The sequence below is a fragment of the Ranitomeya variabilis genome, chromosome 4 (genome assembly GCF_051348905.1).
Source record: "Ranitomeya variabilis isolate aRanVar5 chromosome 4, aRanVar5.hap1, whole genome shotgun sequence".
NCBI classification, from domain to species: Eukaryota; Metazoa; Chordata; class Amphibia; order Anura; family Dendrobatidae; genus Ranitomeya; species Ranitomeya variabilis.
In genome coordinates this window covers 20542179-20558970 of record NC_135235.1, presented here as the reverse complement: position 1 = coordinate 20558970, position 16792 = coordinate 20542179, and the positions used below count along the sequence as shown (strand labels likewise).

At 45.0% G+C, this 16792-nt stretch overlaps 1 protein-coding gene across 1 annotated transcript in view; it reads left to right on the top strand.

Moving 5' to 3' along the window:
• The window catches only part of SORCS3 (sortilin related VPS10 domain containing receptor 3), a 694652-nt gene that overhangs the window by 632393 nt on the left and 45467 nt on the right, over positions 1–16792 (top strand). Inside the window, exons 18-19 of the mRNA XM_077258082.1 lie at positions 6610–6781; positions 16028–16214. Of these exons, the coding sequence (XP_077114197.1) occupies positions 6610–6781; positions 16028–16214 (359 nt within the window). The remainder of the gene's footprint in view (positions 1–6609; positions 6782–16027; positions 16215–16792) is intronic.

Below are 16792 nucleotides of genomic sequence, written 5' to 3'. Positions count from 1 at the left end.
GACCAGTGTAGGTAACGGTATCTCGACGGTGTTCTCGAGAGATGTCGCTGTAAGACCACTGGCCCTTCTCCCATAAACCTCTGTAACACCACTGCAGGTACCTAAGGTGTAAGGGTAGGCATTTCCCTTTAAGTTAAACATATCAAAGAGTTCTGACCTTGCAAGTGATCGGTTGCTCTGATCATCCAGAAGGACGTACACCTTCACGGCTTTCTCTGGGTGACCGTTGGGATATACGTTCACCAGGCAAATCTTCGCACAGGACTTGTCCCAGAGGTCTTCTCCGCAGACTTCTGTGCATGAAGAAGATATTGTGGTATGGCTTGCAGTTTGAGCTGCGTCCTCCCCGCCATGGCTCGTGGTGGGGGAAGGAGTAAGTGTAGAGTCAGGACGGAATGGGTGGAGTGCTTGTACGTGGTCCTCACTGTCACACTCCATGCACTTAATTGTAGTTTTACAGTCTTTAGCAAGGTGTTCAGTAGAAGCACAACATCTGTAGCATACCCCGAACTTCTTTAGAAGCTCCTTGCGTTCTAGGAGCGGTTTCTTCCTGAAGCCGATGCACTTTTTTAAGGGATGTGGCTTCTTGTGGATGGGACATTCACGATTTGGGTTCTCTATCTTTTCACCTTTGTTACTCTTGTCTGGGGCTGGTGTTGGTAAGGGAAGAATATCCGTCTTCTTCACTGACACTGGACCCCTGCGGTTTCTGTCGTTCGAGCGTGCGCTGACGTATTTAGAAGGAGGTGAAGCTGGGCCACTGGATTCTTGGTAAGAAAAGCTTGGGTCGTTCTTGCGCTCTGCCACGTCTTTTATAAACTCACAGAAGTAGGAGAATGGAGGAAATGACACTTGATGGTCTTTCTTGTATTTTGACCCTAGTGTAGTCCACCTTTCTTGCACGTTGTACGGTAGCTTGGAGATAATGGGATTTACTCCACGAGCAGTGTCCAGATAGCTGAGGCCAGGTAGGTGGGTGTCTGCCTTGGCCAGATGGAGCTCTAACAGCAAGTCACTGAGCTCCAGGAACTTTGAACTGTCTTTGCTTGATATCTTTGGAAAACTCTGTAGACGCTTGAACAGTGCATCCTCTATGGCTTCTGGACTGCCAAAGTTTTTCTCTAGTCTTTCCCATGCAGCCATGAGACCAGCCGTTGGATTACTGATATGTACAGACCTGAGTCTCTTGACACGCTCGGTGGATTGTGGTCCTAGCCATCTGATTAGCAGGTCCAGCTCTTCGGCAGCAGTGATGCCAAGGTCACTAGTTACGGTTCTAAAGGCATTTTTCCAACCTCTGTAATTTTCAGGTTGGTCGTCAAACCTTGTGAGACCGGTTTTAGTAAGTTCGCGGCGAATCATGTACCTTGCGAAGTCGGACATGTCTGTTCTTTCTGACTTAGGATGCACGAATGTGGGCTGAGCGGTGTTGTACATAGGAGTGGAGACGTCTTGGCCTTGAAATGTGGGTAAGTATGGAGTGGCATATGCATTTAGTCCAGCAACCGGTTTGGTGGGTATAGTCTCTGCTACATGCGGAGCTGGTACTGTGCGGTTGTCGAGAGTATAATGACCTGCCGGTATATTGGGTTGCGTGTAGATAATAGCCTGTGGAGTTTGATGAGATGCATGGTCTTGGCGCATACTGGAATACGAAGGAAGTTCAAGTTTGGGAGCATTGTACTGACCTTGAGTGTAGGGTTCTGTAAGTGGATCGGCATCCTGGTGTCCTGGAGAAGCATGAACGCCATCAGGAGTGTTAGTGATGATCTGCTGTTCGCCATTTTGGCTTAGCACGTAGTCTCTTGTGCGTTCAATAGGGTCCTCCGCCTCCACTTCACACAAACTGATGCTGTCTCTTTGACTCCCACTGATAGCTCGCTCCAGGATCCTTAACTCCGCCATGGCTGTTGCGTGCTCACATTCCTTCTCCAGAGCTTCCTTGCGTGCTGCATCCGCATCCATTTCTGCTCTCTTTTGTGCTGTGGCTGCATCCATTTCTGCCATTTCTGCTCTCTTTTGTGCTGTGGCTGCATCCATATCTGCTCTCCTTTGCGCAAAGGCTGCTTGTATCTTAGACGTTTCTGCCTTAGCACGTGCCCTTATAAGCTGCTGGCTGAGAGTGGAATATTTTGATGAACTTGACCTAGATGAGCGTTTTGAGTGCTTAGACGATTTGGATGAGCGAGATGATGCATCTGGTGTCCGTGCAATTTTAGCCTCTATCTTGGTTTTAATGTCACGTACGGTGCAGTCCCTTTCAGAATTAAGCTGCTGGAAACTTTGCAATTCTTTTAAAGTCTCTGGCAGATTCAGTTTCTTCAGGAGAATAATGTATTGGTCAGTCTTCTCCATATACCTTTGGTATGCTGTGCATAATTGTTCTAGGACTCCCTCTAGTGGTAACTCATGAGAAGCAGGCCTTGATACAGTGTCTATGTGACTCAGCACTTTCTCCCATAGTGAAGACACATCACTATATACAACACATTTTTCAGTCTCTAAATTCTCCATGACTTTCCATGTAGGTTTAACTGTACGTTTTCCTCTTTCACTAGCTGGTGGATGGGGATCTAGGTCTCTTTCCTGTGTCTGTAAGTCTGGTAGGGACATTGTATACCTCGCTTCAGACATGATTTGTTTGCAGGCAGGATGAGTGGATGATGAGGGTTATACTTCTCACTGTTTATCTGCAGTGTGTGCTTCTATGCACGCTGGGGTCTGGCTGGGAACTGGGTTACTGTGTATCTGGGAAATGTCCTTTTCCACTGGGGTTCAGCACAGACCTTGAGTTACTGTCTCTGAAGGCAGGATATTCCTTTTTACTATTCTGACTCATGGATATGTAGAACGCAGTGGTGCCTGGATAGACCTATTCTTTTGGGCGCTTCCGTATTGACCTGTACTCACGTTCATACCGATTTATCAGATAGCTTAACTCAGCCACGATCTCATGTAAGAAGACTCCAGGAAAAGAGGATTGCTTTAACCGAAATTCTTGTATTATGATGAAAGTAGCAGGTAAAAAGGAATATTCAACAGAGGACATGTAATAGGATGCATACAGATATGGGGATGATGACAAAATGGAGAATAAGGGCGTGAACAAACATACATCACAGGACTACAGTGAGAGAGTTGGGACAAAATAAAGGGAAAGGCAAACTTCTGCCTAGAAAGAAAGGATGGAACACAAACAATGCAAACATTAAATGATTTCTCAAGTCGTGGGACATGACACATACCATCCTGCAGCAATCTCCAGAGCTGCACTCACTATTCTGCTGGTGCAGTCACTGTGTACATACATTACATTTCTGATAGTGAGTTACATCCTGTATTATACCCCAGAGCTGCACTCACTATTCTGCTGGTGCAGTCACTGTGTACATACATTACATTTCTGATAGTGAGTTACATCCTGTATTATACTCCAGAGCTGCACTCACTATTCTGCTGGTGCAGTCACTGTGTACATACATTACTGATCCTGAGTTACATCCTGTATTATACCCCAGTGCTGCACTCACTATTCTGCTGGTGCAGTCGCTGTGTACATACATTACATTACTGATCCTGAGTTACATCCTGTATTATACTCCAGAGCTGCACTCACTATTCTGCTGGTGCAGTCACTGTGTACATACATTACATTACTGGTACTGAGTTACATCCTGTATTATACTCCAGAGCTGCACTCACTATTCTGCTGGTGCAGTCACTGTGTACATACATTACATTACTGATCCTGAGTTACATCCTGTATTATACCCCAGAGCTGCACTCACTATTCTGCTGGTGCAGTCACTGTGTACATACATTACTGATCCTGAGTTACATCCTGTATTATACCCCAGAGCTGCGCTCACTATTCTACTGGTGCAGTAACTATGTACGTACATTACATTACTGATCCTGTACTGATCCTGAGTTACCTCCTGTAATATACTCCAGAGCTGCACTCATTATTCTGCTGGTGCAGTCACTGTGTACATACATTACATTACTGATCCTGCGTTAAATCCTGTATTATACCCCAGAGCTGCACTCACTATTCTGCTGGTGCAGTCACTGTGTACATACATTACATTACTGATCCTGAGTTACATCCTGTAATATATCCCAGAGCTGCATTCACTAGTCTGCTGGTGCAGTCACTGTGTACATACATTACATTACTGATCCTGAGTTACATCCTGTATTATACTCCAGAGCTGCACTCACTATTCTGCTGGTGCAGTCACTGTGTACATACATTACATTACTGGTACTGAGTTACATCCTGTATTATACTCCAGAGCTGCACTCACTATTCTGCTGGTGCAGTCACTGTGTACATACATTACTGATCCTGAGTTACATCCTGTATTATACCCCAGAGCTGCACTCACTATTCTGCTGGTGCAGTCACTGTGTACATACATTACATTACTGATCCTGAGTTACATCCTGTATTATACCCCAGAGCTGCACTCACTATTCTGCTGGTGCAGTCACTGTGTACATACATTACATTACTGATCCTGAGTTACCTCCTGTATTATACTCCAGAGCTGCACTTACTATTCTGCTGGTGCAGTCACTGTGTACATACATTACTGATCCTGAGTTACATCCTGTATTATCCCCCAGAGCTGCACTCACTATTCTGCTGGTGCAGTCACTGTGTACATACATTACATTACTGATCCTGAGTTACATCCTGTATTATACCCCAGAGCTGCACTCACTATTCTGCTGGTGCAGTCACTGTGTACATACATTACATTACTGATCCTGAGTTACCTCCTGTATTATACTCCAGAGCTGCACTCACTATTCTGCTGGTGCAGTCACTGTGTACATACATTACTGATCCTGAGTTACATCCTGTATTATCCCCCAGAGCTGCACTCACTATTCTGCTGGTGCAGTCACTGTGTACATACATTACATTACTGATCCTGAGTTATATCCTGTATTATACCCCAGAGCTGCACTCACTATTCTGCTGGTGCAGTCACTGTGTACATACATTACATTACTGATCCTGAGTTACCTCCTGTATTATACTCCAGAGCTGCACTCACTATTCTGCTGGTGCAGTCACTGTGTACATACATTACTGATCCTGAGTTACATCCTGTATTATCCCCCAGAGCTGCACTCACTATTCTGCTGGTGCAGTCACTGTGTACATACATTACATTACTGATCCTGAGTTACATCCTGTATTATACCCCAGAGCTGCACTCACTATTCTGCTGGTGCAGTCACTGTGTACATACATTACATTACTGATCCTGAGTTACATCCTGTATTATACCCCAGAGCTGCACTCACTATTCTGCTGGTGCAGTCACTGTGTACATACATTACATTACTGATCCTGAGTTACATCCTGTATTATACTCCAGAGCTGCACTCACTATTCTGCTGGTGCAGTCACTGTGTACATACATTACATTACTGATCCTGAGTTACCTCCTGTATTATACTCCAGAGCTGCACTCACTATTCTGCTGGTGCAGTCACTGTGTACATACATTACATTACTGATCCTGAGTTACATCCTGTATTATACCCCAGAGCTGCACTCACTATTCTGCTGGTGCAGTCACTGTGTACATACATTACATTACTGATCCTGAGTTACATCCTGTATTATACTCCAGAGCTGCACTCACTATTCTGCTGGTGCAGTCACTGTGTACATACATTACATTACTGATCCTGAGTTACCTCCTGTATTATACCCCAGAGCTGCACTCACTATTCTGCTGGTGCAGTCACTGTGTACATACATTACATTACTGATCCTGAGTTACATCCTGTATTATACCCCAGAGCTGCACTCACTATTCTGCTGGTGCAGTCACTGTGTACATACATTACATTACTGATCCTGAGTTACCTCCTGCATTATGCTCCAGAGCTGCACTCACTATTCTGCTGGTGCAGTCGCTGTGTACATACATTACATTACTGATCCTGAGTTACCTCCTGTATTATACTCCAGAGCTGCACTCACTATTCTGCTGGTGCAGTCACTGTGTACATTCATTACATTACTGATCCGGCGTTATATCCTGTATTATACTCCAGAGCTGCACTCACTATTCTGCTGGTGCAGTCACTGTGTATATACATTACATTACTGATCCTGAGTTACATCCTGTATTATACTCCAGAGCTGCACTCACTATTCTGCTGGTGCAGTCACTGTGTACATATATTACATTACTGATCCTGAGTTACATCCTGTATTATACTCCAGAGCTGCACTCACTATTCTGCTGGTGCAGTCGCTGTGTACATACATTACATTACTGATCCTGAGTTACCTCCTGTATTATACCCCAGAGCTGCACTCACTGTTCTGCTGGTGCAGTCACTGTGTACATATATTACATTACTGATCCTGAGTTACCTCCTGTATTATACCCCAGAGCTGCACTCACCATTCTGCTGGTGCAGTCACTGTGTACATACATTACATTACTGATCCTGAGTTACATCCTGTATTATACCCCAGAGCTGCACTCACTATACATTACATGTGTTGTAGGTCAGTCTTTGCTGCTCAGTGTAGACAGGTTTCGATGTGACTCTTTATTTGGTATTTTGCAGATATCGCAGGATCGTGTCTAATAATTGCACGGACGGATTACGGGATCAGTATTCTCCGAAACCTCAGGAATGTTTAGGAAAAGCTCCACTCGGATTGCAGCTGACCACCATCAATGGCAGACTGGGGGTGCAGAATGGGCAGAACGTCACCTTCCTCGTGCACCTGGAGGAGGTAGGATCACGAATAATGAAAAATATGAAAATCTTCACCTGTAAAATGTGACTGTTTTTGTTCTCATCATCATTGTTATTGTAAAGCAGAAAACCCCAATGTACCCGGCCACCTATGTGATGCTATCAGTGAGGACAGGGCTCCTCGAGCCGCCATAGTATGAGAGGCGTACAGTGCAGTGGGAGGAGCAGAGTCCCCAGCAGCACAGAGGATTGGAGTTTGCTGACCTTGTAGAAGGCAGTGACCTGGACTCCCGGCTGCCGGTAACATGCGCATGGTCGTGGTGTACCGTGAAGATGGAGACACATCGGGGGTCACGGACTGACAGTGAGGAGCAGAGTCCCCAGCAGCACAGAGGATTTCAGGACCTGCCGGCTTGTCCTGTGTGGCCCTTTCCCTGAAGTTCTCTTTTATGATGCGGCCATTGTTGTGTTCGCGGCTTTGACCTCGTCGCCGCTGCTGATCGCGCAGTGATGGATGGAGATCGCGCTCTCCGGACACCGGGAGGAAATGGAGTTTGAGCAGTTTTGTGCTGAGACAAATTGTTTATCTGGAAGGAGCGTGACGCGTCAGCAATGTTACTGATTATTTCCATCCAAGAGGATTCCTCGCAGGTCGCGGCTTGTGTGGGGCTTCCCCTGTTCACCAGCGTTCAGCGTGCTGCCGAGCAGCACAGCGGAGATGACCAGTGACCTGAGCGGCTGATCAGTCTTCTGTGCAAACATCTGCAAAAAGAAAGTCAGTTTTCTTCTTTTCTAGATGTCAACATTTTCCTTAAAGTGTCACCAGATTTCACAATACAAGCTGCATCCATTAATACATAGATACCTATATCATATCTATATCAGCAGCAGCAGGGAGGAGGGACACTGAGGAGCTGACAATCATAATAGGCATGCAGAGCCTCAGGAGCAGGGAGGAGGGACACTGAGGAGCTGACAATCATAATAGGCATGCAGAGCCTCAGGAGCAGGGAGGAGGGACACTGAGGAGCTGACAATCAAACTAACTGGGCAAAGCCTCAGCAGCAGGGAGGAGGGACACTGAGGAGCTCACAATCAAACTAATTAGGCAAAGCCTCAGCAGCAGGGAGGAGGGACACTGAGGAGCTGGCAATCATACTATCTGGGCAAAGCCTCAGCAGCAGGGAGGAGGGACACTGAGGAGCTGTCAATCAGGCTAGGTAGGCAAAGCCTCAGCAGCAGGGAGGAGGGACACTGAGGAGCTGACAATCAAACTAACTGGGCAAAGCCTCAGCAGCAGGGAGGAGGGACACTGAGGAGCTCACAATCAAACTAATTAGGCAAAGCCTCAGCAGCAGGGAGGAGGGACACTGAGGAGCTGACAATCATACTATCTGGGAAAAGTCTCAGCAGCAGGGAGGAGGGACACTGAGGATCTGACAATCGAACTAACTGGGCAAAGCCTCAGCAGCAGGGAGGAGGGACACTGAGGTGCTGGCAATCATACTATCTGGGCAAAGCCTCAGCAGCAGGGAGGAGGGACACTGAGGAGCTGGCAATCATACTATCTGGGCAAAGCCTCAGCAGCAGGGAGAAGCGATACTGAGGAGCTGGAAATCATACTATCTGGGAAAAGTCTCAGCAGCAGGGAGCAGGGACACTGAGGAGCTGACTATCATAGTATCTGGGCAAAGCCTCAGCAGCAGGGAGGAGGGACACTGAGGGGCTGTCAATCATACTAGGCGGGAAAATCCTCAGCAACAGCAGGGAGGAGGGACACTGAGGGGCTGTCAATCATACTAGGCGGGAAAATCCTCAGCAACAGCAGGGAGGAGGGACACTGAGGGGCTGTCAATCATACTAGGCGGGAAAATCCTCAGCAACAGCAGGGAGGAGGGACACTGAGGAGCTGACAATCAAACTACCTGGGCAAAGCCTCAGCAGCAGGGAGGAGGGACACTGAGGAGCTAGAAATCAGGCTAGGTGGGCACAGATTGTGTTTAAACTTGGATCTGTTTAAGCAGATATTGTGCACCCATCCTAATTATGCAGTCCAGCAGATATCTATGGATGTGATGTATTTTTTACTCCAATTCACATGATCAGGAAACCACCAGCAGAGAAGCGTGCCGCCATAGATTATCTCATTGGACTGCTATGTATTTATCCACGCGGGAGTTCACGAGCCGATTCATGGGAGAAATCTGAACTTCAAGCCTTCTCTGGTGGATTGGTCAGAAAAATCAATCGATAATTTGCCTCTTGCAAATCATTAATATGTAAATATCCCTTAAAGGGGTTTCCAGGACTATGATGTTGATGACCTAACTTTAGTAAATTGGTGGCGGTTCAACTCAAGCACTGAACATTCCCTTTAACAAGGGCCTGGTGCTTGCTGAATCCGGCACTGTTTTTCTTGTGCTCCTCTCCGTTCCTGAGATACGTTCCCAGTGCATCTAAATCTAGTCTTTTTATCCAAGTGGGCATGGTTATGGTTTTTGAAGACCACTCCCACTTGGCTAAGAAGATAACTTTTACATATATAGAAGATGGGGTCATATCTCAGCAATGGAGAGGAGCAGGAACATAAGAAGAACATCGCCGGATTCAGGAGAACAGCGGCATTTACAACAGTATGAAAAATGCAGCGATTTATCCGCCCGCAGGTTACAGAATAGCCGCATTTCTGGAACCTAATTATAAGCGTATTGTGTTTTTCTCCACTTATCGCCACCAATCTGCCTGTTATTTCCTTTGCCATTCTGGTTCCCAATTGCCTTGTTTTCCAGCGAGTCTGGAGAAAGAGTGAGGATAGATAGTGGAAAATTACACGTAAACGTGTCAGCCGGGGCGAGCCGCCGGATCCTGCAGGGTCCGCGCCATTTATTATTGGGCACGGGATTCCGACCAGTGCCGGATGTCACCGAGCTCCTGCGGACGGGTACTGCGCCCTGGGGGTAAGGTGGACCTGTATGTAAGAGGGCGTATATATGTAACTATACACACACATCTGTATTGCCCTGTTGGTGTACATCATTCGATACATTTGGTTAATAACTCCAATTAATCCTGATACAAAATTTCAAGCAAAAAAAAAAAACCCTCTACAGGCTGCAATTCACATCACAACCACTAGGTGGCCACATATAGACAAGTGTAGCATAAACCTTTCCTGACAGAGTATCCCAAAATCATGTAAAGCTTGTCATATCGTGCCACTATTAGTTGAGCACTGTATGGTGGTACTATTTTGTAACAGTATTGTTGCATCTATTCGGCGGCCATATTAGTTTAACTATTAGTTGATCACTGTTTGACAGTATTATTTAGGAATCGTCTTGTGGCAGCATCAGTTTAACTGTTAGTTGAGCACTGTATGTCGGTATTATTTGAGAATGGTGTAGCTGCACCTGTTTGAGGACATTATTTGTTGGACTATTAGTTGTGCGCTGTTATGCAGTATTATTTGGTAAAGGTATGGTGGTAATATTAGTTTGACTAGTAGTTGATCACTGTAGGCGGTATTATTTTAGGAATGGTTTGGTTGCACCTGTTTGGTGGCAGTATCTCACTATTATTTCAATACTACAATACTGTATTATTTAGCAGTGGTATGGGTGCCTCTATTTGGTGGCAGTATTAGTTTGACTGTTAGTTGAGCACTGTTTGGCAGTATTAGTTAGGAATGATGTGGCTACACCTGTTCGGTGCCAGTATTAGTTTGACTATTAGTGGAGCACTGTATGGCGGTATTAGTTAGGAGTGGTATGGCTACACCTGTTTGGTGGCAGAATTAGTTTGACTGTTAGTTGAGCACTGTATGGCGGTATTAGTTAGGAGTGGTATGGCTACACCTGTTCGGTGGCAGAATTAGCTTGACTATTAGTTCAGCACTGTATGGTGGCATTAGATAGTAATGGTATGGCTACACCTGTTCGGTGGCAGAATTATCTTGACTGCTAATTGAGCACTGTATGGCGGTAGTATTTAGTTATAGAATGGTTGCATCTATTTGGCGGCTGCATTAGTTTAACTATTAGTTGCGTACTATATGACAGTATTACTTAGGAATGGTGTGGTGGCACCAATGTAGTGTCAGCCTTAGTTTGATGATTAGCTGAGCACTGTATGTCAGTATTATTTAGGAATGGTATGGTTACATCTTTTTGGTGGCAGAATTCATTGGACTATTAGTTCAGAGCTGTATTGCAGTATTATATAGGAACGGTATGGTTGCATCTAGCAGTAATATTAGTTTGACCGTTAGTTGAGCACTGTAGGCGGTATTACTTTAGGAATGGTTGTGTTACACCTGTTTGGTGGCAGTATTCGACTATTATTTCAGCACTATAATGCAGTATTATTTAGTAGTGGTCTGGTTACATATAGTTGGTGGCAGTATTAGTTTATTAGTCGAGCAAAGTATGGCAGTATTATTTGGGAGCGGTATGGCTGCACTTACTTGTTATCAGTTTGACTGTTATCTGAGCTGCGTATTGTGGTGTTATACGGTTATAATATATGAGCACTGAATGGCGCTTACTTAGTGACAGCCTTATTTTTGCATTGTAAAGAGGTAAATAAATTAGTTCTAACATATGATTTAACAATAAAATCATTGATGTTAAATTTTATTTGTAACAATTTGCCCCGTACTTCCCTAGGAAGGTGCCGCAATCAGTCAGTCTGTGTGTAAGCGGCGGTCTTACATAGGACTGCAGCCAGATGCGCTGACACATTCGGCTCTGCTGCATCTCCACCTTACAAGATGTCTGAGCCGTTCCAGGTGTCGTCGCGTCCTGACATTACACACGTCTTTTCTATACTCTTGCGCTGTAGCTCTCGCGGAGACCGTGCCGCGGTGCTGCCTCCGGAACATGTCATAAATGGATTTGCAGAACAGTCACCTTTTCCATCTGGAGCGTCTCATTTCCACTTTAATTTATATTCATAAACTCTGAGATAGGGACATTGTCTGAGGATAGTGAATTCTTTCAATATTTCATATCCAGCAGGCCCGGAATGAGTCAGGCTGCCGCGGTGTTTGCCGGTTACGTGTCTGAAGTGTATTAGCTTTGTGCAATGTGCAGACAGCCATTGGCGACGTGATACCTGCCGTGGTGGTGGAAACTTGTTAATCGCTTCATTGTAACTTTCCCGACAAACCTGGAGAAGACGAGGGACGACGTACGGGATGAGTGCTGATTAGGGAGTCTGAAGAATGGTGACCCCGTCATGACTTCACAAAAACTTATAATGAAAAGACTTTGATATGGGAAGAAAGTTCCCAAGTCTCCAGGTTTGGAGAATTGACTCAATGCGTCGTTCCTCCTATGATTATCCATAAAGGGGTTTGTTCTGATTCGAAGACCCGTCGTCATACAACCTATTATTAAATTCTGACTTAATAGAGGGGTCCGCTCTTCGGGATCTCCATCCGTCGGCCAAGGTGAGAAGTGTAAAGTATCTCTTGCCCAGGAAGACACTTCAAGTCCTGTACCACACGGACAACCCGTTCATGTGAGCGGGGATTAGGCTTTGTCGTCTGATTTTTGCCTAGAACTTCTCTATCAAAGAAAAAAAACCTTAAAGGAAATGCTCCTCTTATGGGGAACTCAATAGAAACTTTATGGAAGATAATTCTTAAGCAATGCCCTCCGCAGCTATCATCAGACTCGAATATGTTGGGTAAATTGGTCTTCATCCAGGGAAAGAAGTCATCCTTTCACCCACTCAAAACAATTGCTTTGAAAAACAGGAATGGAAAGAAGTGGTTTAACTGATGATGACTGATGGAAAAATCCAGGAGACCGAAGAATATACTGTTCCTCAGACTCCAGTGGTGAGATAGGGATCCAAAAATGTGACTACTATGGCTCAGACTCCAGTGGTGGGATAGGGCTTCCCAATAGTGTGACTACTATGGCTCAGACTCCAGTGGTGGGACAGGGCTCGAAAAATGTGATTAAACCAGTTCTGGCCTCCTCTCTTCAAGCCCCTCTTGTTAGGGGTATCACCTGCCCCTACGGCTCATGACCCCTTGAAGTCAACAAAAGCCAAGCTTTGAATAATTAAAACCTGACAGAATGGGACCACCGAGTATTGAAACCTGGAGAGAACCAAAGACATCCCCTGTACATTGCAGGGTCAGCTCCAAAAATGCCCCCTGAAGCCTCGTCTTCCCGAGTCTCGTTTGGTGGTATTTGTAGACTGAATTTGCATGGCTGAACAGTGACGCACAAGTTTAAGATCACTGCCCAATTCCGAGCCTTAGATGGTGCAATATCATTTATTCTTCTACCATTTGGCCCATCTCCTGGATAAATCAGGATTTCATTAGTGTCTGGAGAACACGTCTCACCCTAGTCTGTAGGACCAGCTCTAATGGATGATCTAACAGGGTTTGATCTGTTAATATAGTTTGGACTTGATCCTTTAGTTCCAGGGAAGAAAGATCTTTCAGTTTACACTGAATTTGGGTTCCCTTTTCGGGGAAGGCTCCTTCATTTTCCATAAGGGTAAAGTCTCTGGTAAAAAAAAAAAACATTGAGTACAAATGTGTCCAAATTCGTCAAGCAGCGAGGCGAGAGGCGAGTACAAATGTGTTTGCCCTTAACGTCCCATAAATTACCCCCCCGCTGCACTAATGATAAGTGAGCATGCTTGGATAAGGTGTTATCTGAGCATGCTCGGATGCTAACCGAGTGTCTTTGGCGTGATCAAATAATATGTTTGAGTCTCTCAGGGCTGTTCGACAGCTGCATGTGTTTGTGGCTGTCTAACAGCCGTGAGACATGCAGCTGCGGGGACTCGCATATATTTGTCGAGCACACCATGGACACATCATTGGTACAACCGGAGAAGCAATATAGAGGCCCAAAAGGTCAGGGGGCCACATCTGCCTCCAAAGCAGGTGGAGTTGTGCATTCTGATGAGTTATTGGGCTGCAGAGGGCCCATATATTGTTCCGGCACAGGGGCCCATGTGTGTCAGTGCTTGAATGTGTACATTATGTCTACGATTTCAGTTCTGGAAGTCGCCCAAATTCCTCATTCTCCTCCCTACTGTCCTCAATCGCAGCCTCTAGACGCGAATCCCACAGACATGATCCTTATACCATTACAGGAAATATTCCTTTCCGACGCGCCTGACGGCGGCTCACAAGCCGAGAATCTGATAGATGAGTTCTAATTTAGGAACCGTGTGACCTTTAATGGATCCGTCCATCTTGTGGACAATCAATAAAACAGTTAAACCCTGTGGCCTTTAGAATGTGTTCTATGACTGGAAGCGGGAAAATCCGCAGATAAAACCTGCTCTAGTGATAATGCCATCAGATGGCGGCTTCTGCCCGGAGCTCAGGACTTCAGAAGTTCAGTGTTCGGTGCTGCAGGTGAGTCCTGGTCTTGTGGATGTTTTTGGAGACGTTGGACTTGTAGCTGCGTGGCATAAGTCGGGGGCTCACCGATAGTGAATGAAGCTGCATTTTGACCCAAAAGTGGTCGTGACCCAACTCTGCTGCATTTCTGTGTGACCCCAATTTACCATCATAACGAGCAATTGTGACGAGACGTGGTCATCTAAGGTTGTGCGGCCACAAGTTGCCCGGTAGTCCAATCTTTTTTTATTTCTCCATTGACGCAGTCGTGGAAGGTTTTGTTTATTGGAAGACGACTTGAAGTTTCGAAAGACTCCGTTCAATTTACCATTTTCTGAGACCCATTACTTTTTTTTATATTTTTCTGTCAATGGAGAGGTGTCATGGTGCCTTTTTTTGTCTTTCAAGTTGTTTTTATGCATACCACCTTTTTTTTGTAATCCATTTTTATTGCATTGGGGGGAGGGGCAGAAAATAAAAAATGGCAATGCTGTTTTTTTTCTTGTTTGTTTCTTTTCGCCCAAGTGGAATAAATACTGTATAGATCTAGCTCCAACCACTGCTGTCAGAGGCGGAAGTTGGTTTTGTAATCCGTCCAACACCCACCGTGTATGGAGCCGCTGAGACCTCCTGAGTCTTCTCCTTACACCCCCTTACAACATATATCTATTTTATATGGTCACAAACGGGTTAATCCGTATATTGAGATCTTTATTTTGTTACATGAATTTCCAAATTTATGTCTTCAAGGTGATCAAACGACCACAATCAGGAGGGAAGAAAAAAAACGGTCAAATAATGGCTGGATCACATTCCAGCATATACAATACCGTCCATCAGCGGTATCAAGAGCGCAATAAATGGCGCAGAATCCTAAAGAAAGAGTAAGGAGGGTTGACAGACCCTCATTTCCACCATATAGTAAACTATAGTAAGAGACCACTCCAGAAAACCGGTATAAAACACTTTGAAAAGTCACAAATTTTGCAACTTTTGGCGTTTTCAATGCCAGTCTAGACCGACCAGCTCTGCCAAAGAGGAGCATGACCCAAACGGGGTGCGGTGGTGCCCAGCCGGCCAATCCAATTTAGTGGAGTAACTCAAGCCAGAACTATACCAGTTCCCAACTGGAGTAACGTTCCTGGTGAGGAGCACGGAGGCGCATGCTGCTGAGAAGATGCCCCAAATTAAGTGGTGTGTGCCTCTCAATGAATTTGGCGCATTCTGACCTCAAATTCCTCTTCGTTATGACTAGCCTGTAGAATGCCAGACTTAATGCATCAGGTCCTAGATTTCCACTGATGCTGGAAAAGAAAGCAAAAAAAGACAAATATATATAAGGTCTGAAAATTGAACGTGTTGCCCAGTTTAGCAAACCCTTTTCTAAACACCTTGAGTTTTCAGATCCCCATCTCTTGGCCAGAATGAGGGGCGTCTCTCACTTTGAAGGAGCCATTGTGTTCTGTACGGACATTGCATTGATGTCAATGAACATTGTGTAATTCTACATTTCCCCTCTGGGGGTGCTGCAGGGAAAGTGATCACTTGCTGCCAGGTTAAGCCATGACTTGTCCCTGGAGATCCCGTCAGGAGGACACTTTGTGATCAGCGTATTGTCAAGTGACCAGTCTAGCTAGTGATTGTCCAAAGTGGAGAACCTTTTATTTTTCCAGGCTTGTTCTACAGAACAATTACTGTATATTATTTTCTAGTGAGGCTTCTTCTAGTGATACATAATATTATAACGCCATTTGTGCTGTATTGGAATCACCTGGTCGTTATCGTTGCTTTTCTTGCCATTTCTGGAGCAGAACATTTTCATAGACCCTTGGTGAGATGTCGGGATGTTGATGACCTACACGTTTTATCATCATCTTTACAAATGAGATATTTTCTATATTCCAGGGAGATCTACAGAGAATAAATATTCAGCTGGACTTCGGGGATGGGAGCGCGGTGTCCTACGCAAATTTTAGCAAGATCGAGGATGGTATCCGGCACATATATAAGAACCCTGGAATATATCAAGTCACAGCCTATGCGGAAAATAACGTTGGCATCGACAGCGACGTCCTCTATCTTCATGTCACTTGTAAGTTTGCTACTTTTCCTACTAAAAAAAACAATATATGTATATTAAAGAGGACCTGTCATCTGATAAAAAAAAAGTTTGAAATCTTGAAGAAATCCCTCCCCTGATTCTGCCACTTTTTTCTATTTTGTGCTGCGTCACTCCATTGCAGAGATATTTATATTTGTTTTTTTGTTGTCCAGTATGTGAAATCTCTGCTTGTAGTGTAACTGAGCTTCATTGTCTTCCCCTTCCCAGATGGTGCCAATCACAACTTGGCAGCTGATCTAACAGCCCCAGAACTGTCTGAGCGCTGATTGGCAACATCTGGGAGGGAGGGGTGAAGAAGACGCTGAAGAAACACCCAGAGATTTCACATGCTGCGCTTCAAAAAGCAACAAATATAAATATCTTGGCATTGGAGTGATGCAGTGCAAAACGGAAAACAGTGACAGAATCAAGGGACCTCAGGGATTTAAAAAATGTATTTAATTATTTTTTGTGCAAGTGATAAATATTTTGTTTTTCTGTTTGACATCTATTCAGTCTGATTTGCAAGGCTGTTTTTTTTGCTCTGGTCTGCTTTGTGGATCGGCACG